This window comes from Zeus faber (assembly GCF_960531495.2).
Source record: "Zeus faber genome assembly, chromosome: 18".
Taxonomy (NCBI): Eukaryota; Metazoa; Chordata; class Actinopteri; order Zeiformes; family Zeidae; genus Zeus; species Zeus faber.
In genome coordinates, this window is record NC_137210.1 from 18351395 (window position 1) to 18379269 (window position 27875).

A 27875-nucleotide genomic window follows, 5' to 3' on the forward strand; every position below is an offset into this window, starting at 1 on the left:
GGAAAAAAACAATCAAACAGCCGAAATAAACTGAAATGAAAACAACCAACTTCGGCGATCGCGGATAAAGTTACGTGCGACGCCCATGTCGACCCAAGTCGGCGAGTTCGACCGAATGGACGACGGACCATGCTGAGTGTCCGCCGGCTCAACTGCTTTTCCAGGACCCGAAACGAACGCCGCGCCGTGGACGGATCCTCCGGGGATGGAAGAGTGAAGCCTTCCCCGCGCACTCCCAGCCCACCGCAGCCAGGTAAGTTGGGTCATCTCGGTGGAAATGGCCGTGGAACGGGGGCGTGAAAGCCGCCTTGCCTTCCGTGTCCGGCTGCACGACTTCCCGCTGGTAACGATGATAACAATAACAATACACCGCGGTGTCCACGACGGAGCCTCCAACACAGCGGTCGGCACACCACGCACACTGCGAATAGAACTAGTTTGGAGTCGCGTCTAAACGCTCGAAAGTTTGTTTACGTGTGCGGATGCATCCCGAAGGTTTTTCTTTTCGAATCCCAAATGTGTTGTCTATGTTGCGTCTTCTACGCTACCGCGTGTAATTCCCGTGTCCATGTGATCGATAACAATATATCGATAACGTCCATTCGTTTTTGTGTTCTTTAACCCGTTCGTAGTCGTTCGGACGAGACAGGCGTAGCCTATCCCCAACACACACACACACACACGGACGAGATTCGAGGCAGTTTATTTGTCATACACATCATACAAGAATAGAGTAGTAAAAAAAAAAAAAAGTCTAAAACAGAGTGTAAATAAATACACATTGAGCCTAAAAATATTGGCGCTCGCATGGGGGTTTCTTCTTGCCCTTGCAGCTACTTGTGACTCGGTGAGACTTCTTTGTCATTCAAACTCTTTGGGAGGGCCCTCGTCGCTTGATCGTGTGTCTCCATCATCTCATGCTGAGCACTAAGCATCACAATGGACCCTGTGTGTGCGTGTGCGTGTGTGTCTGTGCGTGTGTGTGGGAGGGGGCACTATAAATAATTAACGATTTTGGTGATCACATTGATTAATCGACGTGTGGAGGATCTTCGTTTTTGTCTTCTATGGATCCAAAAGAGAGAGCCATCTTTTTATTTTATTTAGAGTTTAGTCCATTTTTTTACTTAAGTAAAACTACTAGTACCCTGAGACAAAATTGCTCCAGTAAAAATGATTAAATGTTCTTATCATATCCAATGCCCTGATATATCAAATCCTATATTATAGCCTAAAGAGCCTCATGTACTTTTTTTCATGCAAATTCTGATTACAATTATAAAAAAAAAAAAGAAGTGTTGGCAATGTCATAGTCATCCGCAAATATATACATATATAACTATAAATACATATTGTTTTAAAGATCTGTTATGTAGGACTAGATATGAATATCCCTTGATTGCAGATATGAGACATGTTGACTTGACATGTAGACTGTGGGATGATCAAGTGAGTGATGGCATCTTCTGAGTTATTAAGTTTTAAGTAGTGGAGCGAAGCGTATAGATATTTTCTCAGAAGCGTAGTGGAGTTAGTCAAAAGTCTCAAACTGAATATACTTGGGTGAGTACAGATACCTGAAAGATTTACCTACTTTCGGTAACAAATCGCTTGTACTTCATTGCTCTCACCACTGAAAACTCAAGTTCGAGGTCTGTCGGCCAGGCGCTGTCGGAGTATTTGGAGGTCTTGCCTGTTTCTGAAGGAGACTTGGACCTTTACAGCCACGGGAAATAGGTCTAGGAATGAGATAAGATTGTCAGAGGGAATTTAAAGTAAACCACTGCAGACCGGCTGATGAGAGTGCAAACTTCATTAGGAAGACGGCAATGCCTGCACTAAATGCATTCAGAGATGATTGCCCTGATTAAAAGGTGTGTGTGTGTGTGTGTGTGTGTGTGTGTGTGTGTGTGTGTGTGTGTGTGTGTGTGTGTGTGTGTGTGTGTGTGTGTGTGTGTGTGTGTGTGTGTGTGTGTGTGTGTGTGTGTGTGTGGGGTTCAAAGCAAATAGCTGGATGTGACTGTAAAACACGCTCCTTTCATTTCCAAAAGTCTTTCACGCATTGGTACAAAACAGGCGTGGTTCTCACTAACAGCACAGCGGAGTATTTGTATGAGCTGTGGTGGTTTATAGTCATTTTATGTCCTAAAAGGATGTCGTTTCAGGGGCTGTATGAGCGAACAGAACACAGCCAAGCAAGCTCTCTAGAATATCTGATAAAGTGTGTGTGTTCTTAACCATGAGTAATCGCCTCATATTGTCTAGACTAGGAAATTATTTGTATATCAAGATGGATGGTGTGCGTGCGTGAGTCGCGTACGCGTGTGCGTGTGGGGTAGCTGTTGAATGGTGACGACCCATCGGGAATACACAGCTTATCGTTTTCCTGAATTACTCGCGTGCAAGTCTGCACCCATATTAGGTGGATGTGAACAGAGAGTTTTGAAATTGGAGGAGGGAAAAACAGAGGCGGCGTCATTTCGGCCAAAAAAGGTCTCATTGAGCACGCTCATGTTGTGTCAGTCAAGTTGTGTGGAGGTATGTGGTGGTTTCGGGGATCTGTAGAGCGTCTCGGTCGCTGTCTGCCGGGACCAGGCTGCTTTCTGGGGGCGGCTGGTTATCTCGTTGGCATGTGCCCGGGAGTCTGATAGTGGGCAGATAGAAGGATGCTGGCCCCGGTCGGGGAGACGCCACAGCCACTTTGGAGCTCATCCTTGGCCCGTTTAAGGGTCTCTGACTTGAATGTGGTAGCTCGCCTACTAACCGTCTCAGGTTGGTTCTCCCTCCTCTTCTGCCCAGACTGTGTCGTTGTTTTGCTTCGGGCCGGTGGGTCCATGTCGGACGATATCTCTGCGGGAGCCAAGAGTTTGAAACCCCTAATATTTAAAAATGCATTATCAGAAAATGATACTTTGAAAAAAAAAATGTTTTAATATATAATATCAAAACATGCACAGCTTAAATCCAGTTTATGATATTTGATATTTTCATGTTATTAAAAGGTCATTTTATAAGTTTGTTATTGATGCCGGTTTTTGTTTGGTAACCGCGCCAAAACTAAGATGTCAAGCTGTAAATAGATGCACTTCTGAGCTTTAATATTCATTTGATTGTTGATTGTCGTGTTGTCGGCCCCTGTGCAGTCTTGAGGTCAATACCAGGTCTCCCGTTCTTTTGGGACGGATATGCGGGCCTCTCCTGGTCAGCGCTCTTCTGCAGCTGCTCTTTCTTGGGGCCATAAAGTGTATAATTTGCCTTTAGAGGCCTAAGAGAGGGGGAGAGAGAGAGAGAAAATAGTCGTCCGACAGCAGTCATTTCTCTGCGTACAGTAATTTGGCTGTCAGAAGCAGCTGGCAGTATGGGCTGGAACAATGTGAGAGTGGAGGGAGAAGGAAGTGCCCGCTCCCAAAGCCATGTTGGTGGGGGCGGTCGGGTGGGTGCAGGGCTGGAATCGGGTTACACGCTGTCATTAGTGGGAACGCCGCGCTATGCGCCCGGCCCCGAGACAGAGATAGACGTCTTCAAGTCTGTGCAGGAGTCTGGAGGCTCGGCGCTCCAACATGGGGGTGGTTCTGAAGCTCGGGGGAGGGAGGGAGGGAGGGAGGCAGGGGGTGTACGCGCCACTGTATATGACTCTGTCTTTGCGAAAGAGAAGCGGCAAAGGAGAGGTTAGAAGGGGAAAAAGGGGAGGCGGATCTTGTCAGACTCTCTGGTGGCGGGAGCAGACGGATCCATAAGACGTGTGTGTGTGTGTGTGTGTGTGTGTGTGTGTGTGTGTGTGTGTGTGTGTGTGTGTGTGTGTGTGTGTGTGTGTGTGTGTGTGTGTGTGTGTGTGTGTGTGTGTGTGTGTGTGTGTGTCTAGACACGCCGGAAAGTTGGGCCCTTTGTTTGGATTCGCGGCGTATCTGGCATCAGATGAGGCAGCAGGCTTTTTATGGGAACACGGCGTGAGGGTTTGGATTTTGCCCGCTTCTGCTTATTGTGTCTGTCCAGCTTCTTTCCAAACGAGGCCTCGATCTGCCTACAGTGTTATTTTTAGCCCCCCCCCCCCCAAAAAAAAAATCCCTAAGCCTTTCTAATAATCATAAGCCCTTATGCAGAATTGCAGCCCAAACATAACACTCTGTGGTGCCGTCTTGGACGGTTGGGCACTGTCTCACCAAGAATCACCATGAGAGAGGGAGGAGGGGGAGAGTGTCTTGGACCCTCGGTCGTTGGCTCAGCATCGGGTTATTGATTCGTGGTCGTCCGCGTTCAAATGTGGAGCGACAGGCGTGCAGGAGACGAGCGTGCACTACACAACACACACACACACACACATCCAGTCGGATAGATCTGCATTTGTCTTGGCTCCAGTCCTCTCTCCCCACTAACCCGAGACTGCACCGGAGACAGTCTGCAATACACATTTTATGAGCCCTTCATGCGCTTCACTGCTCTGGTCTTATCACTCAGCTGGTGGGGACGGGGATGGGGGGCGGGGGCGGGGGGGGTCTTCTGGCTTTGTTGGACTAGGCCTTCTTCCTGCTGGGCCTCTTGCTTTAGTGAAGTTGCTTTGTTTGGGAATCGAACAGCGACCCACTCTTACCTTCTGTGGAGCTATAAATTGAATTACCAATGTCAGGATGGCCTGATGGGTGAAGTTCGCCCCAATACCCCACGTTTGAGGGGGCTCGACCGATCCCACACAATTCAATTCTGTTGTTTCAATTTCTAAAATCAATGTGAACATTTTGATGTCAATATTTTTGTGTGGAAGTCAGGCAACCGCCTTCTCCTTGGATTAGAAGCCACCGCCACCACCCAAATTTTCTGTCGGTTTCACCTAATCGTTGCGTTGGCAGAAAACAACAGCGCTTTTCCGCGCCGTCCAGCGTCCTCCCTCGCAAAAAAAAAGGCCAGGAAACCCCCGCCACAGAGACCCCGACTGGCAGCAGGATGCGGCAGCGGCGATTGAGCCGCGCTTAGTGCTGGTGGCTCGTACACTCAGCCGCTGGTTGCAAACCTTTTTGTCGGCGTGTCAAGTTTGCCAATGCTTTCCGCCGCGGCGGAGGCTCCGGCGGTCACCGGGAGACTGATCAGGTTCCCCGCTTATTCATGTCTCACTTCTGTCAGGAAGGGCACAAAATCAATCACCGCTGCCTTTGGAGTCCATCTATCAGACAAATTAATTGCCTTGCGGGAAGAAAACGTTGTAAAGGGGCGGGGCGGGGGTCGGCTGTGAAACAAATCAAGGTGCTCTTTGGGGAGCACTGCGTGTCCGGCATTGTGAACTTTGCGACGGGGTCGTTGAGAAGAAAGAGTGTTTGTCCATTCCCCAGTCAGCAAACACGGCGCAGGGCCATAAAGACAGTGAGTAAATCTGCTTTTTCAAGTATTTTAATGGCTGCCCCGGACAATGAGTGTCTAAAGTGCCATGGCGACCGGCGCAGTTTACAACCGCACATCGATGAGTTTGGTTCACACACCCCCCCCCCCCCCCCCCGACACCGCGGTGTGCTATTCAGGAGGATTCTCTGTATGATAAGACAAGGATATACTCATCTATATCCTTCACTGAAATAAATCTTTGTGTATATAGTATTCTGGAGTACAGCGACAGAGTACAGGCTGAAGCGCTCTACGTAGCTGCCGTAGAGTGAGGGGTTTAACTTCTTTCCTCTGCAGAGGTGATGCTCGTTGGAAGAGCGTGTGCCATCTGAACAACACATGACGGCGTTGTCTTTCCACCGGGCTCTCCCAACTCGAAGTTCAAAGCTGCTCGAATTCCCAGCCGACCCTTTGACAGCACTCGGGTAAAGTGTCTAAAATGAAATCAGACGTTGCACAACTTAACGTGGTGTCGGAGCTGAAACCCCCTAAGAACGCACTTCTGTTTTTGTGAATATGCTTGGCAGAAATCCAGAGCATAAGCCGGGCGCCGTCATTGGATGGGCGGAGGGCGGGGAGCGAGGCGAGGGCTCTACGCCTGAGAGAGAAACGCAATATGATTTTGAAGTGGCAATCTCAGAAGACGTCCGTTTTGTTGTCTTTGGCGGTGAGCGGTAATTGCGTGTGTGATTTATTATTTTTTTTTTGGGGGGGGGGGGTTTTGGGGGGGGGCTCCCGGAGATCCAAACGGTGTTGTATGTGTGACGTCCGGTCGGTTGGTAGTCACTGCTGGGTGATGTGATGGGAAAATGCATCACTAACTGGCCGCTTCTGATTTGAACGCATGGCGGGAAAGTCTCCACAGAAACTCCGTTCCTAATGCTCAATTGACATAATACTTCATTTACCCTTCCAAATGCCAGGGCTTTCGTCTGTGGGCCATAGGCTCAATCACCTTTGGTGATAATGACTTAACAGACACCTATCTATAATTCTAGGAATTTGTATGTATGTGTGTGTGTATGTCCTTTGATTATCTCAACAACTGTTCACCCGATCTACTTCGCACTTGGTGGGTGTATGGCCGGGGACCCAAGGACTTGCTGTGTCGAGTTTGGTGCAATTTGGACACGCGACGCATGTTAATAAACTTGAAATAAACAAGCGAACCACGCCGTGCCGCTGGGGCACTTTGTGACATCGAATTCCACTAAGCGAACCTGTGACATCATCACCCGTTATGTGAAGCATGAGACGCACGCCTGGCAAGCAACGCTGCGCGCATTTCTAACATGAGGGCATGAGGAGGCACCGGACACCCCTTGCGAAGCGAGCCGAGCACCTGGCAGTCGGCATGTATACGACTGGATCATTGACTGAAGAAACCTGGACTTGACAAATAACCTCTTGAGTCCTCCTGAAGTTGTTTTCACATTTGGTGCTTATTCTTTAGTGCAAAGCTGTCCTTACATTTTGTTAAACTGTGCCATTTTGAACGGCATGCATGGGCAGTTTCATCCTTTTTTGTTAAACTGTGCCATTAAAATGGCTTAGAAAGTTTGTTTTTTATATTAATTTTTTTATTGGAATGAAAAATTTCGAGATTGCCACTTTAATGCTCATTGCATTTCACCTAATGCCATGCGTCTATGTGCATGAAATGTCATGGCTTGGACAGTATTCACGGACGAATCCTGCTGCAGTGTGTCAACTAGCAGCATGACTGTGTGCAAAGGGGAAATTTGCATGTGATTACATTCCTTACATGAGGGATACAAGAGTGGGGGCCAAATCTGGGAAATGAGGGTGGATTTGGCTGGAGCTCATAGGACGTTGCGGATTTCACAAGCTTCACCGGGAGAACCACAGAAGTTTCCTTGTTGTTTTTTCTGTCCAGGGAGGAGGGTTCCATAGGTTAACTAGGACCTTCTGCCAATGAGCTGAGCCAACATAACCACGGCTGCTTTTCCAGCTGTTGGTTAGTTCTCTATTGGGCTTTGATAGATTAACTTTAAACTGTTCTCAGGCCAGACATCTCCCAATTATCGCGGAGGAACGCCCCCAACGACCCCTCCCTCCCTGCGACATTGCCGCACGTTCATTATAAAATATAGTTCTAACCGAACGAGAACTTGAACATCAACTATAGGAATGGCACAGTAAGGATAAATAAATCTGAATGAAGAATTTAGGAGCAGGGCATGTGTTTGCGTGGCTAAAAAACCTTTTTAGATCGCACTCCTTTTGTTTGATATCAATGATAGTCATTAATACCACCTGAAATAAATCTCTAAATCATTAAACCCTCCATTTGTTTTTGTTTTTGCAGTGGTACATTCCCGTGCATTGAAGTTCACAGTGCCTATTCCCTTAAAAAATGAAAAACATAATAATAATAATAATAATAATAATAATAATAATAATAATAATAATAATTATTGTTGTAATTATTATTATTATTATTATTATTATTATTAATAAATATTATTATTATTATTATTATTATTATTATTATTAATAATAATAATAATAATAATAATAATAATAATAATAATAATAATAAGCCAAGCTTGTTATTTGCTGTCCTCTGGTTGTAGTCATCCCAAGTGTTGTATTTGACTGTAGGCAAACGAGTGCTTTTTGGGCTGAGGTGAATGTGCTGTGCGCCATAGTGCGAGCGAGAGTGTAGGCTGCTGCAGAGAGGACAAGTTTCGCCCTCAGCTCCGCATTACACCCACATCCAACTCGGAGCAAACCATCTGCGTGTCCCTGATGGCACGCTGGCACTCTGGCCGCCTGGGTCTGGAACAGGGGGACGGGGGACGGCGGCGGGAGTGACCGCAATGCCCCAGTATCATCCTGTTCCTTCCCCCTGTCCTCCTGCGGCACACTGCGGATCCCTCGGTGCCGGGGCTATTTTGTGCCATGGTAACTGTGCCAGGCTGCCAGCCCAGACACAGATTCCACCTCTCGTCTGCCTCCTTGCCAGCGTGATGACTCAGCAGCTCCTGCAGGGCTTCCAGCCTCCCCCCCGCCCCCCTCCATCCTCCGTGATACACAACGTTCATCAGACAAAATAGTGTTTTGTCACTCTCTCTCCTCCTCCCTGACCTGAATACAAATAAGACCAAAAGAATAGCGCGCCCGTCTACCCCCAAAACGCATTGCTGCTTGACGCAACTTGCATTCTTTTGCTGAAGTGGCCCTCCAAAAAAAAACAAAAAAAGACAATGAATAGTTTATGGATGACAGCTTTTATGTGGCATTTTAAGAATAGAGGATGATTTGATTTGTTGGAGGAAAATGTATAATCTATAATTTTTTTTAACTTTTTTTATTATTATTATTTTTTTTTAACTCGTGTTTGAGTCATGGGTCCAATCAGTAGATAAACTGTGTCTGTATTTGGGTGCAAATGAAGCAATTGCCGTATTTGAATGGCATGTTTAATCGTTGCCATCTAATCACTTTAAGCACTGCTCAACTTCTTAAGGGCTTATCAAGATGGCCCTCTGGAGTGGGATTGCTGAAAAGAGTCTGTGGGGAAATATGGCTTCATAATATCGCAGCTCTTATAAGCGATGACTCATCGGGCCTCTCTAGCCTCTTAGAGATTCGGCAGCGGCCCACCCTGTGATACTTAGCACAGGGTGCTAGGTCTATTTCCGCCCCTTTTTTCTCTTGAGTCTGCATGTCAACGAGTTCTTTGTCTAGAACAACAAATCTCAAGTTATTTCCATGACCAAAGTCTCTGCGTGGCCCTCCGTTGGGCTCGTCGACCGCGATCTTTATCCGATCTCAACTATTCATCCCTCCCTTGGCCGACACCGCTGTCATGATACTGCGCCGGCTGTTTGTGCTGGCTGGAGACACTCTGAAAGTGGCCTCCAACATGAAATACCTGACCTCCTTAAAGAGAGCATGCAAGGAGGTGGAAATGTTGAAAATGGAGGGAGATCATGTGGATGGAAAAAGGGCCAAAGCCACATTAAAGAAAACTTGCTCGGCATCCCATATTCATGATGCTGGCACTTTATCAGAAACCGCCATTCAATGCATTTGGTGTTATGCGTGCGCTCCCCTATACATTTTCAAACGAACAGTTGCTGTGTGTTATGGTCGGGATGCTTGGTCTCCTAAGTTCGTAGTATCCGGTTTACCGGTATGTTACTACATCGCTGGATACAGCAAGAGCAGAGATAGGGCTTTAAGGCAGATCGGGGGGGTTGAGCGCGTACCCTTGGCAGGACGTCAGCTCTGCGAAAACACACTGCAGAACACTGCCAGAGAATACAATATGCAGAGATGGGGGGGGCTGCAGCACACACACACACACACACACACACACACACACACACACACACACACACACGCACACAGCCAAAATGTTGGCTGCTCAGATGGCAATCGGTTCTGCAGATGCGTCTGTCTCCCCTCCCTAGAATCCCATCAGAGGGTTTCCCATATCAGGAAGAGTTGTGCTTTGCAGCTGTCAGGCCCGCCACTTGTTTGGTTCCTTAGTCTCAATGCACTAATTAATAAATGCATAAATGAATGAACGAATGCAGTATTTATACGCCTTTATTGGAGCCGCACACCAAATGGGTCCCCACCGGGCGACGGAGTCTCGATAGTGTACCCTTTTAATAAAGGTATGCGAGGCAGAAATGAGAATTGAGCCGGCAATAATTTGAACGCCCCATCAAGGCATCCTCCGTGATTGATGTAAATGAAAATTTAGCACCCCATTTACACTGATGGAGGCCATTAAGCAGAGCCTTGTGACATGCTCTGCTTAGTTAATTGAGGTGAGTTATTGATCTGTCAGCGGGGAGAGAGCGAGGATATTGTGTGTATGGTGTACATGAGTGATGGGCTGAGACCCTCTAACGTCCATTTGAGCAATAATTACCTTTATTTAAAAAAAAAAACTAAAAAAAACCCCACCCCTGCACACCACCTGCTGTGTCTCCGCCGCATATCCTCAAGTAGTCCGTCCCAAGACCCCGCCACACTACCCGTCCCATTGTTCTCCAACCCCTCCTCTCTCTTTGTCCTCTTTTGTTCTGTCCCCTGGCTGCACCCGAGCCCGGCCCGGCCCGGCAGCCCTGCCTGCGCTTTGCCCTGCTTCCATACTGTCCCTCCGGGCACTGCGTAACCACCACCCCCGCCACCGCCCCCCACGTCCCACTACCCTCCTTACTGTCTTCCTAACCCGCACCGCCAACCACACAACCCCTTTTCCACACGTACTGTCCTGGTTCGCACCCTCGCCTCGGCTGTCCTCTGGTTGCCTCCTGGCCAATGCCGCCCCTGCCCGCGGTGCACCCCATCCGCCCAACCCCCCCTCCCCCGCGGCAAAGGGTGCAGACAGAGCTTCGGATTATCTGCGAGCGGCAGCCTCTTGTTTTGTGCTCTGATTGAAGTAGCAGCATGTGGTCTATGCGTGAGCGGCCCGTGCAGACGCCGCCGTCGGGCTAATGCTAACATCACATTGCTTAATCATTTATGTCTGGGAAACCGGCACAACGGGTGTGAGGTGAGGGGGAAGAAAGGGGGGTGGGGAGCTACACACATGCACAAATGCACTCGCCGGGGGTGTTTATCAGGGGCATAGACGTGGGCGTACACATGCACACACAAGCTGCCAGATAAGGGCCCAGTGTTTGATATGGCATTTAGCGAGGGCACGCCGGAGGGGACGAGGCGCACGGTGTCTTTTGCGAAAACGGGAGCGCAGGGGTCCGTCTGAATCAATCAGACTGGAAAAGCAAACAAACAAGAATGCGCCGTTTATGAGGACGTGCCCACAGACGCATTAAATATTGAGGGATTAGACCGTCTCCCGGTCTCTGATAGAACGATAGAATTTGGGCACCCACCCTGCTGCGCTGCTCCCTCTTCCTCCTCCTCCTCCTCCTCCTGCGTCTGTCTGCTCAGCTCCCCTCACTGCCAAGCAGCCTGTCCCTACACACACACACACACACACACACACACACACACACACACACACACACACACACACACAGCCAATAGGAGAGCACCAGTCTCCCCATTGCTTGCCACTCAATGCCTTGTTGCCAGGACAACAGGAAGGCATGAGACCCACTTTACTTTAGCATTTTAAACTTGGTGTTGACTCTTTTTTTATTTTATTTATTTTTTTTCTAAAACAAGGAAAGGTCTCTGTAAAATTTCTGTCCATCCACCTCTCGCCATCCTCCTCCGTCCTGCGTCTCTCTGTCCACGTGTCGAAGAATGTTCTGCAAATATTGCAAAGCCATATTCTAAGAGTATTCATGTTGATTTTTTTTGCAAACAAGGGAGTACATTTCTCCCTCATCTCACCTTGGAATTTGTATATATTTTTTAATGGCTTCTTTCCCCCACTTCCCTCCTGCAGATCTACCGTGACAGAAAGGGAAATGTTCCTCCTGGTTCCTCTCCTCATCCTCATCCTTCCCAGTCGTAGCCTGGAAGGTAAGATGCTTGTCCTTCTGTCATCTCCACACAGGGGGGCGCACACCCCGAACCCCCTCCCTCCCTCCTGCCCGGCCTTTCTTACACCACTTTGGTGGGAGTGTTTCTTTAAGTGGTGTAAAGCGCCAGGGCACGGTGACGTATTCGGGTCCGGACGCAAACTCACAAACGGAGCGCCACGGGTACAGTGATTCGCAGACTGTCGCCGCGCCGAGTCCTCGGTGCGCAGGTGACAATTTGTGTCGCCGCTGCGTCTCTTTGTGCTGATTGGATTCCCTTGTTTTAATTTTTCTGGTTTTTTTCCCCATCGTTGGGAGACAAACCTCATTGATTGGCATCAGAATCTTGGCTGCGATCGCCGTGGTTGAAAACGAAACTGTCGAGGGGGGGGAACCCAAAAAACTTTTCCTTTTAACTAGAGTTTGCTGAACACATTTGAACCCCATCCCCTGCTTAGGATTCAGCATATGCCACTTAACCCTCTAATGAGGGGGAGGGGATAAGCACGGAATGAGCCTTGTCTTAAACATTCCAGCACTTTTGAGGCATAGAAGTCCTCAAGACTAGCGGTGGTCAGGGAGATCAAAAGGGTTCTTTTAAATTGCACATTTCTGTCGTTTGGTTTTAATGCACAAACCCTTAACGTGTTCCCATTTCTGTACCTCCTGTATAGATCTATATAGGTTCTGCCATCTGCCCTTATTGGACTCAAGTGCTGCTCTCTGTTAACTACGTAAATCTACACCGATCAGCCACAACATTAAAACCACCAATAATAACCGCTAATATCGTGTAGCTCCCCCTCGCGCCGCCAAAACAGCTCTGACCCGTGGAGGCACGGACTCCACAAGACCTCTGAAGGTGTCCTGTGGTATCTGGCACCAAGACGTCAGCAGCAGATCCTTTAAGTCCTGGAAGTTGAGAGGTGGGGCCCCCATGGATCGAGCTTGTTGTTCCAGCACGTCCCACAGATGCGCCATCGGATAGGACCCTGACCCCACCCCCACCCATCCACATGATGTAGAAGAAAACGTGATTCACCAGACCAGGCCACCTTCTTACATTGCTCCATGATCCAGTTCTGGCCCTCATGTGCCAGGGAACAGGGGTGAGTATGGACACCCTGACCAGTCTGCTACACAGCTCCATACGCAGCAAGCTGTGATGCACTGTGTGTCCTGACACCTTTCTATCATAGCAGCATGAACCTTTTCACCAATTTGTGCAACAGTAGATCTTCTGGGGGTATCAGACCAGAGGGGCTAGACCTCGCTTTCCACGCACATCGATGAGCCTTGGGCGCCCATGACCCTGTCACCGGTTCACCGGTTGTCCTTCCTTTGACTACTTTTGGTAGGTACTAACCACTGCATACCAGGAACTCCCCATAAGACCTGCCGTTTTGGAGATGCTCTGACCCAGTCGTCCAGCCATCACAATTTGGCCCTTGTCAAAGTCGCTCAGGTCCTTAGGTTTCCCATTTTTCCTGCTTCCAACACATCAACTTCAAGAACTGGCTGTTCACTTGCTGGGTAATACGTCCCAGCCCTTGACAGGTGCCATTGAGAGGGGTTGATCAATTTTTTTCACGTCACCTGTCAGTGGTTTTAATGTCGTGGCTGATCAGCTTATACATATATTTTCAATCTCTTGTTTTCATTTCCCTCAGGGATTAACAATGTGTTTTCTGATCTCATCTTTTAATAGATGATGGCAGTGCGATGGACTACACGTGCGTTTGCGACGGTGGGACCTGTGGCGATTCGCAGCGTTGTTTCGGGCGACTCTGCTTCGCTTCCCTCTCTGTCCTGAACGGGACGGCGCTCCGACAGAAGGGCTGCATTGTGGGGAGCGGCGACAAGGCCTCCACGAGGTGCAGCGCTCCACCAACAGCCGAGCTGGCGGTGGAGTGTTGCCAGGGCCACCTGTGCAACATGAACGTCACTGTGGAGCCTCCAGAGAGAGGTGCGGCCATGTTGGAACTGACTTCACAGTCTAAGGCAGTGATAATCAACCTTTTTCACATCAAGACCCTTTTTTTTTTGATAAGCATTAGGCCACAGACCTCAAGATTTTAACTAAGATATGATTGATTCAACCCTCCGTACTTATATACTATTAACATGCTATGGTTAGGGAGCTAACAGTGAAACAAGGCTCAAAACTGTCATTACAGTACATTCCCCTCTGTTATTCCATTATTATATCACCATTATTCACCTTTAAGTGTTCTAAAACAGAGTGTAAAATTGTTTTTTTTAGAAAACACAAGTGTCCTTTTTGACAAATGGTGAATATATCAACTTTTCGCAGACTAGACTCGACCTTGTTGAGAGTAGCCTGCAAGGATTCACTCCGGTTTTTATTTATTATTTTTTCCCATTTTCCTCCCCCCATCCAACTGAAATGCCATTTAATTTAATGGCCGGTAATCATATTTCTCTAATGGATTCCCCCCATATCTGTGTTTCCTCCCGCTTTTCAGATATGGAAGTGTCTTCTGGCAGACCGGTCCTCAGGGACCAGGAGTGTGTGTGCGAGGGCGGCGTGTGCGAGCGCGGCGGCCGCTGCACGGGGCAGCAGTGCTTCTCCTCCCTGAGGGTGACGGACGGGGCGGCCGTCCAACGGAAGGGATGCCTGAAGGATGATGAGGAGGGCAGAAGTGCCTGCGCCACGCCGCCCTCACCTCTGCATGTCATCAAGTGCTGCCAGGGTCATCTGTGCAATATGAACGTCACCGTGCAGGCAGCGGGGAAAGGTAGTTTGTCCGATGTGGTTTTTTTTTTTTTATCGGCCGCCGTTCCCCTTGGAGGCTCTGCTCTCGCCCCTTGCATCGGTGCCACCGTTGAATTTTTAATAGGAATGGCCGCAAGTTAATTGAATATTCTAATCTTGGAATATCTGAAAGTAGGGCTGGACAGTGGAGAGGGCATCGATCCAATACCCAGTATAAATATTGGGCCAATGCCAGCAAAAAATGCAAGATGTGATATTGGAGAAAAAAGGACAGATCAGATCCTCTAACAAACCAAACCGACAATTCATCTCTGATCCCGATAAGAACAAGGAAATTGTGCGAATATATCTAAGACAAATGTGCGGGAAGACCTCACAACAATACGTTTCAAGACTTTCTCCCGAGCTTCTTCCTGGTAATAACGGTAGTAGAGTGGTCCAAGTTAACACGGCGTATGATCAACAGACATGACCAAAAATGTTTTTTTTGTTTTTTTGTTTTTTTTTCTCGTCCCGTCGCAGAGGAGGAAGTGAAGCCGCTGGTGCGCGAGGAGCACGAGTGTGTGTGCGAGGGCAGCTCGTGTGTGACGGGCGAGCGCTGCCTGGGCCACCAGTGCTTCTCCTCCCTGGCCGTGAGCTCGGGCTCGCTGGTCTACCAGAAGGGCTGCTTCAAGGTCTACGAGCAGAGCAGGATGACGTGCAAGACGCCGCCCTCCAGGGACCAGATTGTGGAGTGCTGCCACGGGCACCTGTGCAACATGAACAGCACCGTGCAGCTGCCCGTCCAAGGTACCGCGGCGCCCGGAACGCACCACCCATTATTCATTATTCTGACCCTTCTCCCTGCCGCTCGCACAAATGGGCAGGTGCACCGTTGTGAAGGGGAGACTTAAGCGTCATCTTTTATTTGGATAATGTTTTCATGTCTCCCTCTCACAATGGTGAATATTCATGATATCCATTGCGGTCGCCTTGTCAGGCGTGATGCATACAAAGCTTTTTTATGTTATTACTATTTTTTTTTTTTTATTCCAAATTTTTATTCCAATTTGAAATGCCCACTGGGGTTAGTTCTGCCCGTGTTCTGGTCAGGGGGGTGGAAACATTCCATCCATTCTGCTTATTCTCTGGTGAACGGCGCGGGGAGGGGGTGAGCCCTTGGCCATGAAATTGTCTTGTCCGCGGCCCTTCTTGGACGACCCCCGTTGGCCTGTGTTCCACGTCTGCGTGGGCACACAGCGGGCACCTTTTTTTGGGGGGGGGGGGCGAGCGAGAGAGACCGAGAGGACAGTGGGAGTAGAGAGGGAGGTTTTGAATATTGTTTAGTCATGGTACGCTTCCCCCTCTGTCCTCCCAGAGACCGTCAGGGTCGGTTGACATGAGACCGGTGGGTGAAGCCTCCTGGGAACAGGAGGGAGAGGAGCCAGGCATCTCGCACACTGCCCCCTCCCTTTTCGCTCCTCTTCTTACTCTTTCATTCCTTCCAGCGGTGGACAAAAGGCTGTAACCGGTAGAGCAGGTCGTCTGGTAATACGGAAAGGTTGCCAGTTCGAGCCCCGGCTCTTCCTGCCAGCATGCTGAAATGTCCACGAGCAAGACTTAACCCCTAGTTGCTCAATGATGATGTAAATACTTGAACACTGTAAGGTCTTCCAGATATGGGCAATTGAGATAGTTTATGGCCGTGGTTGATGGCTATCTTAGAAAATATCAAAATGATCTATCTATGATTAAAGCCCCTCTCAGTCGGTCATTATATTGTATTGGAACAATTTAAACCATTTAATGTAGAGAGCCGTCACAATCGTTATATAACGCCCCCATTGCAGTTATTACAGCGGGTCACGATCGTTTTGCAGCATCGTTCCACATTCCACACAACCGATTTCAACAAAAAGTCAACTTGACCGACTCTTCCATATACCAGATATCATTTTTGATTTATTATGCGCTTGGTCGAGGTGGCCGTCGGTTCCTTAAACGCGTTTCTCCCTCGGCCTGCCTGCACCGCGCAGAAGGACTCTGATTAACGGCAGGAAAAGAGGAGATGTTTGTCCACGGTGGAAGCAGTGCAGCGCACACTTTCCCCCCTTGAAATGTTTGGAGTGTCTGCCTGTCTGTCCCGCTGCACAGACACACAGACGCCCTCTTCAACCCGAAAAGCTGTGTGCGCACACCACGCACGCACGCACACAGACCCATATTTGTGCAGGTGGACCTTTCAGCGATCTCTTCAGTGGCTCAAGGCGAGCTGATGTTGTGTGCATATTTTCGGGTTTTTTTTTGTTTAAGCCTCGGCCTGTGTGGTCCGCTCGGATAAGTAAAATCCGGGGCTCCTCTCCTCTCCACCTCGTCGTCCCCCTCCCTGAGCCACAGCCGTCTGGGGCCCGGGGGCCTTTTGAAGGCTCAAGTGGGGCTGCAGACTAACCCGACTGGTTGGACCAGGCTGGCGACACGGCGTGAGGCAACACGCTGCACTGGCTGCTCCAAAGCACGCAATGAAGTGGTTTGTTTATTTGGATTGGATTGTTTTCGTGTTGATCAGGGTTTTATCTCGGTGTGTTGCGGTCTAGTTGCGTTACTCGCAAGATTCCGTGCTCTCGAGCAGGGCTTCCCGGCCCTCTCCTCTTTGGAATGAATAGTTTTCTATTTTCATGCTGGGGAGAGAGCAGGGTTTTGATACTGTACGTGTGAGGGTTAATGTGTAGCCACGGGTCATTATCAGCAAGCTTATCAGGAGGGTGATTATATAGACTCACAAGATGGCGCCACAAGCAAGAGCATGTGGGAGGAGTGATGCGAGGGACGTGAATCCAGGCAGAGAAGTGGTTGCCTCTGGCAACGGTCATTATTAACCGATGTGTGATCTTTATTCAGAAATAACTTTCACAGAGCCCTGCAATAATATATTGTACTGGCTGGAGAGCGAGAGTGCTCAGAACAGGGCATTTGCTGCAAGAAGCGATCTCCGATATGCTACTCAGCACTAGGAAATGGAGTAAATTTAATACATCTACAATAAAAACACAATGTTTTTATTTGCTTTGTTTGTGAGCGGCGCTCCGCACCGAAACAGCGCTGCAGCACCAATCAGTTTTTCCCCCGGTCTTTATTTGAGGCAGGCTTTCATTTGTTTGTGTAGACCATGCTATTTATTAGAGGCCCGGTTTATAAATGAGGAAATTTGGAAATAATAGTCATAGATTTTGTCCCAGTTTATATTTGAACTAACACTCTATTGTTATTTGACAATTTCGAACCATATGCCAAATCGTCCTAAGTACTCCCGTCCCCCTGTGGGGTTCTGGCTCCATAGGTTGGGAACCGCTGCTAGAAAGAATACCCACCCGCTGTCATTCTCTCTCTCTCTCTCTCTCTCTCTCTCTCTCTTTCTCTCTCTCTGTCTCTCTCTCTCTCTCGCTCTCTCTCTCTTTCCCCCCCCCCCACAGTGGATGAGCGGCCCAGCTACAGTGTGACCACGCTGGCCATCGTCATCGTGGCTCCCATCATCGTCCTCATCGTGCTGTCGGCGGTCGCCATCCTGGTCTTCAGGCGGATTCACCACAACCAGATGGAGCGGCTGACCACGCGCGACGCGGAGTACGGCACCATTGACGGCCTCATCGCCTCCAACGTGGGGGAGAGCACCCTGGCGGTGAGTCGGGATCACGGATGTCAGGGTTTCCTATTTTGGAGGCGGCGCGGTGCTGGGGACTTGACTTAAACGGCTTAAATGGGGAATAAAGGCGCTGTTTTGTTTTTTCCACGGTTTGACTGCTGAGCGGCCCGGTCGAGGCCGAAGTCTGGTTTTATTTCGGTACTAACGACCAAACAAAGCTTTTATTTTTATTTATTTTTTCTTATTCAGTTGGAAGCTTTTAGTTTTATTTATTTGTTTGTTTGCTGCTGCTGGAATTTTGCGGGGGGGAAAAAAACAAACCTGGCACTGCACAGTGAGGCTTTTTCTTTTTTTCATGATTGCATTTTGAAACATCCAAGTATTTATGCATCAGCCACCCTTTGAACTTCTTTTGGAATTTGTTTAATTCCCTCCTCGTTCCACCAGGAGTGCAGCTTTCATCCAGAGATGGGTTGTTTTGAGGCCATCTTCCAACCCTATCTGTAGTTTAGGTGGAGCCTTGTGCTAAACTGTCGAGCCAAACAGACTGACCGCAGCGCACGCGTTATGTAATCAAGTTCATGCAACCTGGAGTTTGAACCCTCAGAGCTACGTTCATATCGTTTCGCCATCTGTTTTCTCATGCCGATGATTCCGTGAAGGTTTGTAAAATGTACACTCCTGTTGAAAAAGATTCAAAACCAATACCGCCTTTCTCCCATTTTGCCACAAATCCTTCAGCCAGTCTACATCCAAAACAAACATAGCTGACAACCCTGTTCCTTAGTATTTCATTGCACTTCCCTGTAAATTAAAACCGGGCCCATAAATCAGAAGAAAGATGCTTCCAATTCCCTGGACCACAAATCAACGGCGGTCGCACGGAGCGCCTCGTCTCAGGGCCCGCCTCCGTTTCTGTCCAACTTGTGGAATTAAAGAAACGCTGCTTTGACAAAACGATGGTGGGAGGGAACGATATATGTTGCCAAGAGATTTTTCAAACATTTTTTCATGTAAACATTTGTAGTGGCTTCATATGCTGCATCCGGAATGGCATACTGTGTTCTACATACGACATGTACTATGTACTACATGCACTATGTACTAAATGCGTACTACACACTACATGGACTATGTACTACATGTAGTATTTACTACATATATTATGTACTTAATGTGCTTAACTACATACATGTTATATGTACTACATGCACAATATACTACATACTACATGTACTACATGAACTATGTAGTACATATACTTTGTACTAAATGTGCTAAACTACATACATGTATATGTAGTACATGCACTATGTACTACATTCAAGTTCAAGTTCAAGAGATTATTTGTCACATACATATACATACAGTCATACATATATGCAGTGAAATGTCATGACACCCGGTGATTACGCACAATAAGCTCTATAAGCTCTAAAAATACAAAAAAATACCAAAATGTGCGTAATCGACACATGCACTATATACTACATACTACATGTACTATTCAAGATTCAAGAGGTTTATTTGAAATCATTCTCAATGAAACTTACCTTTAGATGACGGAGCTGCGTTCTCCGTGGAAATTGTCTCGTGCGAACCCGAGACAGTCGATTTTGCGTGCGTGTGTGTGTGTTTTCATCACTGTCGGACAGGCCACCCCTGTCAGACGCTTCCAAAGTACAAAGATAAAACTCCAACAATTCCACCAATTATAATAATACTGATACAAGACCCACTGAGAGACAAAGAAAACCCTTTTTATAACTGGAATTTTTGTACTTTACATAGTACTTTTTAAATGTACTATGTATTATGTACCACATGTACTACAGTATGTACTATGTAGTATGTACTACATGTACTTTTTAGTATAAACGATGTATGATGTACTACATGTACTATGTAGTATTACTATGTAGTATGTACTGTATGTACTATGGACTACATGAACTGTGTACTACATGAACTATGTACTACGTACACTATGTACTATGTGCTACATGTAGTATGTACTATGTACTATATGTACTACATGTACTATGTACTACATGTACTAAGTAATACAAACTGCATGGTGGCATACTGCATAAGTAGCATTGCAGCGGCCAAAATCAGAATTTCGATTAAAATCGGATTAATCTGAAACCCTATTCACACAGTTATGCAAAGAACGTGTCTCAGGAAATAATAAAATCGCTCACACAATCCCATCTGTCTTCAATTTACCTCCATGTCGGTGTCAAGGTTTACATTTTACAGTATGTGGCGCTAAGTGTGTGGGGTTTGTGAAGGAGCCACAGTCGGGTGTATTTCAAGTTATTTTCAAAGCCTGTCCGAGCAGTCGGCAATACCAAGCCCAAATGCAGAGCTGTGGAATTTTTGTTTTTTTTGTTTTCGTTTCTTTGGGTTCCCGGCAACACCACGACAAAGGTCATTAGAAAACAGTAAAAAAGAAATAAAATAGACTTGAAAGAAACACATGTGGGGGCTGTGGCAGTCTGCTCTGATTGTGATCATATTCCAATGTTAGTGATTGGATCCCGTCGGGGTTGCAGGCCAGACGGCACGCACCCTGGTACAACCTGCTCGGATCTCAACTCTGAAACGGCTCATTGTTCAGTTTATGGCCGCCATCATTTCTTCCTGTGTTTCTTCTCGCTCGCCCTAAAATGCCTTCCTGACATCTGTTGTATTATAGATTTGTTCGTCTCCGGCGTCTATTTTTTTTTAAATTTTATTTTATTTTTTCGGGGGGAGTGGGGTTCTTTCCACATCCTCCCTTCCCAGTTTTTCCGGTTGTTTTTTTCCAGCCATGACACATCGGCTGGGCGTCAGGGCGTCCCTCTACTGCCCCCCTGTGTCCGTCACGTGGCACCGCAGTGTCCTGCAGTGGGGATAAAAATAAAAAAGGCTTAGAAGCGTTGCGCCTGTTTAGAGTCTGGCACTTGGATTAGATAAAAAATCTCGAGCCCCCGCACTCGGGGGTGGCGCTGCTGTTGTTTACTCAGCAGGGGGCACCCTGCTCCTCCAGAGCTCTTTACCGTGCGCACACACACACACACAAACAAATACAGACATGGCGTCCTGGCAGTGGGAACCCCCCCCCCCCCCCCCCCCGTTATGGCACACTTCATCCCCGGTGGGTGTCGCATTAAAGGCGGCCTGTTTATTTATTACCGTCTGAGTCAAAGGCAGCGGTTCTCTGCTGGCCCAGCTTCAGGATCCACATTTTACCTTAATCCACAAGTCACGACGCAAACAGAACGGAAACAGATTTGTACCAGTTACATTTATTTCACAAATTGAATACATGCCGCAGTATCTCACAATGCTTTTGTTCGGGCTTTTGCTCGCAAAACAGGGAAGAGTTAATTTTGACGTCAAAATCTCGAGCATAGCAAGTGGCTTCTGATAAGATTTGATTTGATTTGATTTGATTTGACCTCATTGCAACACGTGAGACTTCTCAGCATACACGGCCATGACAGCCGGTTGGAAATTAGGTAAGAATTTGACCCGATCCTGCAAATTGTTTGGGTATATAAAGGTCTGAAGAAAATGGTCTGAAGAAAAAGGTCTGAAGAAAATTCCTGCATCGGAAATGCCGATGCAGGAATCCTGCTCTTAACCGCTGCACTGGCGTCTCCAAACCTACACTGAGAAACCTGTGTGCAAGTTTGATGGAGAGAAACCAGACGGCCCGGAGCTGTTGCCAAAATCGCAGAAATTCCATGTATTTCAACGCTGCCATTCAAGTAGCCTATTGGCGAGTATTGGCGTATGTGTAAACACATTTTCAACCACCTCGCAGGCGTGAGCGGCGGATTTCCTCGGAGGTTACCTTTCCCCCGCCTCCGCACGTCAACATCGCCCTTTTTCTGTCCTTCGCTCGTAGGATCTCCTCGACCATTCCTGTACGTCGGGAAGCGGCTCCGGACTCCCCTTCCTCGTTCAGAGGACCGTGGCTCGACAGATCACTCTCAACGAGTGCGTGGGTAAGTGTTCCAGCTCGGGGGTGTGAGACGTCGAGCCGCATGCCGTGGCTGTTAGGACATGGCCGCAGTCCATTAGGAGTATTAATGTTTGCTTGGCCGGACGGAATAAGCGCAGCCGCCCCCGGCAACCATGTCCCCGAGCCCCCAGGGAGGCCAAATATGATTTGTGAAATCCTCTTTTGTGTCTTAACGCGGCGGTTCAAACTATTCTCATCAAAGATATTCAACGGGTTTTTTCCAACAGGATGACTTCGAGCCAAGTCATGTCGAACCTCGAATTCTCAGAACAGTTGAAAATTAAATAAGTCGTTGCATTACCATTTAAGTCTAAAATGCGAGCTCGCATGCCGCCAGAGGTTCAGTGGTACGATCCACTCTAATCATGTCCCCCGCGGTCCTCCTCCCGGCAGGGAAGGGGCGCTACGGCGAGGTGTGGAGAGGTCAGTGGCAGGGCGAGAGCGTCGCCGTGAAGATCTTCTCCTCCAGAGACGAGAAGTCCTGGTTCAGAGAGACGGAGATCTACAACACGGTGCTGCTGCGGCACGAGAACATCCTGGGTACGAAGCGCGGCTTGAAGTGCTACATCCTGCCTTACCGCGCGGCGTGTCATATTTGTTTTCATTCACCGTGCTTTATCTACCATGCGTTTTCTAGATGGTGTTTATAAGACACGCTGCTTACCGATTCCATCTCTGCATTTTTTTTCAGGCTTCATTGCCTCAGACATGACTTCCAGAAACTCCAGCACTCAGCTCTGGCTGATCACCCACTTCCACGAGATGGGCTCCCTGTACGATTACCTCCAGCTCAGCACCTTGGACGCCGCAAGCTGCCTCCGCATGGCGCTCTCCATCGCCAGCGGCCTGGCCCACCTCCACGTGGAGATCTTCGGGACCCAGGGCAAACCCGCCATCGCCCACCGAGACCTCAAGAGCAAAAACATCCTGGTGAACAAGAACGGGCAGTGCTGCATCGCTGACCTGGGTGAGAAACGCCGGCCGACAGGGGGCGACGCCAAGCCCCTTTAACGGCACGGCCAGGACTTTACATTGATACATGTTTGACACATCTTTATAACTACCAAAAGAGAAATGCATAATCTGCAGTAACATTCACAATTGTTCCAAATGTCTGAACATCGGTTGGATTCCAATGGTCGGAACATATATATTATGTATAATTAGTGACATATTTTCTCGTTACTATACAGCAGCGGCTCCCTGTGGTGTTCAAGTTCATATCTAGTGGTTTATCACTGTTGTGATGTGTTTTAAAATAAAAATGAAATGGTTTTTGAAATGTTTTGAAAAATACCATGAAATTAGTTAAAATAAATGAAAAATAATAATTTATTTATTTAAATATATATATATATTTTTTTTCACACACACAATATATATTTATTTGTTTATTTTAACTCATTTCATACTATTTTTCAAAACATTTGAAAAACCATTTCATTTTTATTTTAAATAAATAAAAAATGTATTTATTTTTATATACATAGATATTTTGCCAGTGATTTGACGGCCCATTTCAGTAGCCTTGCAGACCACAGGGTAGCTATGGCCCACAGATTGAAAATTGCTGTTATACTCTTTACAGACAGCTCTTGTTCAGAATTACCTCTACGTCTCTCACTTTTCTGTTTAAAAATACACGTGTCACTGGAGAGTCCATGTCGAGGTTATGGAGCTGCATCCGCTGCCGCTTCTCGTGCACGCACCGAAGATCCAACTCCAACCCTCCTCATATTTCCATTAAAGAACTTGACATTCACATTCACCTTCAGCGCTTCACATTGCCGCAAACCTCGCGTCCAGGAAACAGCCATTATGTGTCGTCGCCGACATGTGGAGAAACAAACGCAAGTTGCAGGACGCTGGCTGTTCCCCTCCCTCTTATTATTCCATTTATCCGTATTTGTCAGACATTAGTGGCAGAACAACCACTGCTACAGGTGGCTCGCCGCCCTTAACAAAAAATACATTAGGAGGCACTCAGACCTCTCACGCTGGCAATGTTCTTTGAGCTCGCAATAAAACAGAAAACATCTGAGTAAGAGGTCTGTTCTGGCTGGATTTGTTCCTGGCCCTTTTGTGAAGGTCCTCACTTTGTTTTGTTTTCCAGGAAAGTAAGGCATTTGTTGGATTTGTGCTTATTATAATTAATGAAGACCTTACCAACGGGGAAAACACCAATTAAAAAAACAAGTGATGTATAAACATTTCATCATCAGCAAATCGCGCCTGTCCACCTGCGCGGCTCCGAAAGCCGAAGGGCTCCAAACCTCCCTTTGTCTTATAATTTATGGTTGGACACGATCGCGACCCGAAGCTGAACATCTCTGCATTATTCATTTATTTATTTCCCCCCAACAGGTCTGGCCGTGATGCACTTTCAAGACACCAATGAGCTGGACGTGGGGAACAACCCCAAAGTGGGCACCAAGCGCTACATGGCTCCGGAGGTCCTGGACGACTCCATCCAGACGGGCTGCTTCGAGTCCTACAAGAGAGTGGACATCTGGGCGCTGGGCCTGGTGCTGTGGGAGGTCGCCCGCAGGACACTCAGCAACGGTCAGCAGCTGCTAACCATAGCATGGTCTTCTACATGTACCACTCAATATACACCAATCAGCCACACCATTAAAAGCACCGACAGGTGAAGTGAATAACATTGATCGTCTCGTTCCAATGGCTCCTGTCAAGGGCTGGAATGTATTAGGCAGCAAGTGAACAGTCAGTTCTTGAAGTTGATGTGTTGGAAGCAGGAAAAATGGGCAAGCGTAAGGATCTGAGCCCCTTTGACAAGGGCCAAATTACAGACAGATGCCCTGACGACTGGGTCAGGGCATCTCCAAAAGGTCTTGTGGGGTGTTCCTGGTGTGCAGTGGTTAGTACCCAACCAAGAGTGGTCCAAGGAAGGACAACTGGCAACAGGGTCAAGTCTAGTCCCTCTGGTCCGATCCCACAGAAGAGCAACCGTCGCACAAATTGGTAAAAAAAAGTTAATGCTGCTATGATAGAAAGGTGTCAGGACACACAGTGCATCACAGCTTGCTGTGTATGGGGCTGTGTAGCTGCAGACCGGTCAGAGTGTCCATGCTGACCCCTGTCCACCGCTAAAAGCTCCTAAAATAGTTATGTGAGCGTCACAACTGGACCATGGAGCAATGGAAGAAGGTGGCCTGGTTTGATTAATCATGGTTAGGGTCCGATGGAACATCTGTGGGATGTGCTGGAACAACAAGCCCGATCCATGGGGGCCCCACCTCTCAACTCCCAGGACTTAAAGGATCTGGTGCTAACGTCTTGGTGCCAGATACCACAGGACACCTTCAGAGGTCTTGTGGAGTCCGTGCCTCCACGGGTCAGAGCTGTTTTGGCGGCAGGAAGGGGAGCTACACAATATTTGTGTGTGTGTGTGTGTGTGTGTGTGTGTGTGTGTGTGTGTGTGTGTGTGTGTGTGTGTGTGTGTGTGTGTGTGTGTGTGTGTGTGTGTGTGTGTGTGTGTGTGTGTGTGTGTGTGTGTGTGTGAGATTTTGCCCGTCTGAAAGATCTCTTGGTATTGAGAGGGAAAAAAAAACCCTCTTTTCTGTTTATTGCGGTGTCGAGGTATCAGGTTGGATTCTAGACCTTTTTTTTTTTTTTTTTTTTTTTTTTTTTTTTTTTTTTTTTCTCTCTTAAACGCTTCAATAAACCTGTGACTTAGCAACAGTGTTCTAAAGGGAAAGACTATTCAATTAGAGGAATGGACTGACCCAGAGATGCAGATTCACACCCACAGCTCTGGTCTGTATGGAAGCCACACACACACACACACACACACACACACACACACACACACACACACACACACACACACACACACACACACACACACACACACACATATACAATGGTCCAGTGACTCCACGAGTTTCGTCTTTACAGATGGTCTTAAGCAATATCAATGTTTATTTGATATTCCCTTCTCTGAGCTTAGGCGTGGCCTTGAAAGGTGTTTATTGTTCCCTATTTGAAGGCATCGTAGAGGACTACAAGCCACCTTTTCACGACGTCGTCCCGAGTGACCCGAGCTTTGAGGACATGAAGAAGGTCGTGTGTGTGGACCAGCAGAGGCCCAACATCCCGAACAGATGGTTCTCAGACCCAGTGAGTAAAAACAAACAAACAAACAGGGGGGGGGTGTACGTATAAATGTATGTGTTTATGTATAAATGACAAGAATAACTTGTCTGGAAATCCATTTCCGGACCCCCTTCCTGACCCCGTCGCATGTCTTTGCAGACCTTAACCTCCATGGCCAAACTTATGAAGGAGTGCTGGTACCAGAACCCGTCGGCTCGGCTCACGGCGCTACGCATCAGAAAGACTCTGACCAAGATCGACAACTCTCTGGACAAAATCAAAACGGACATTTGAGGCCCCCCCCCGACACACACACACGCACACACAGACGCACGCACACACACACACACACACCCCCAAAGGTGTTTAAAAGACTGGAACATCTGGAAGACGAGAGACCGAACCAGCCCAGTGCCCTTATAGCGGCACAATGTATTTATTATTTTGAAAAGACTTTGTGGGGCACATTTTGGCATCCAAAGATGGCTTACAGGGCATTTCCGAGATATTGGTCCACCGGGAGACACGGGAGCTTTGAACCGCCGGCGTTGGCGTCACCGTGGAAGTAAACTGTTACCTGGGGCATTTGCGTTGGGGCTTGTTTTTTTGTTGAGAACCGCAAGTTTTGTTTGACATTATTTTAAGTTGAAATATCTTATCTATATAAATATATATACAGTATATGTCAGAGCATATCTCATTTAGTGATATCGGTTCATTTCATGGCAGCGGTAGTCCTCGTTATTTTTTTGCATTGAGGTGGATTCACCCGGAGAAGTCAACGCGCCCAATTCAGACGCTGCGTCTCATGCAACATTGTTTACAGTCGCGGGCGGACAACGTCGTCGGGGCTTTCACTTCAAGCCTGTAACCCTAAATGTACAACTGCAACTTTAGCTAATCGCTTTGTTCCCGAGCTGTCCTAACTAAGTGTACCCAGCTGCAAAACCTTTTTGTACATCACCGTGCATCCTACACAAGGCATTACCGACCCCGTTCCGTGTTTTTTTTTTTTTTTTTTCGTTTTTTCCTGCTTTTACGGAGAAAAAACGCTACAAACAACAAAAGAACAAATGAAATAAAATATTGCTGCGATAACGCTGAAATGCATTCCTCCAGGGGGCGACAGAGTTAAGCCTGTAACGTTCTAATATCTTAACGCCGTGCATTGTTGTCTTAATGGGTGCATTGTTAATTGAAGTCAAACTTCAGCCCTTTTTTTTTTATTTCTTTAATATTTTATATCAATTAGTGATTTCTATTAATTAAATAGAAAAACTGTAATCCGCTCATCCGTCTCATTTGTCTTGATGCTGCGTTTCGATGATGCACAGTTTGCCGCTGCTCCCACTGGCCGACTGGAGGAGAGCCGAAATGTTTCCAGGAGAAAAATGTTTTATGTTCATGTTATGTTTTTTTTTTCTACTTTCACTTAAACGGTAACTCATGTCACCATAGTCATATCCATGTTAAATACTCTCTATTCAACAGCTCAGTGAAATAGTCTATTGGGTGTTTTGCTCCAGCTCAAAATCCAAT

The 27875-nt window shown here is 47.5% G+C and overlaps 1 protein-coding gene across 1 annotated transcript; it reads left to right on the top strand.

The window, feature by feature from the left end:
- Positions 1–27628, top strand: LOC307244029 (activin receptor type-1-like). Its single transcript, XM_080019005.1, has 12 exons — positions 1–253; positions 11774–11850; positions 13558–13815; positions 14336–14608; positions 15109–15375; positions 18036–18241; positions 22104–22203; positions 22614–22760; positions 22912–23187; positions 24585–24782; positions 26230–26360; positions 26496–27628. Exons 2-12 carry the CDS (start codon positions 11796–11798, stop codon positions 26628–26630), a joined length of 2046 nt encoding a protein of 681 aa, XP_079875131.1. The 5' UTR covers positions 1–253; positions 11774–11795; the 3' UTR covers positions 26631–27628.
- Positions 27629–27875: the final 247 nt, after the last annotated feature.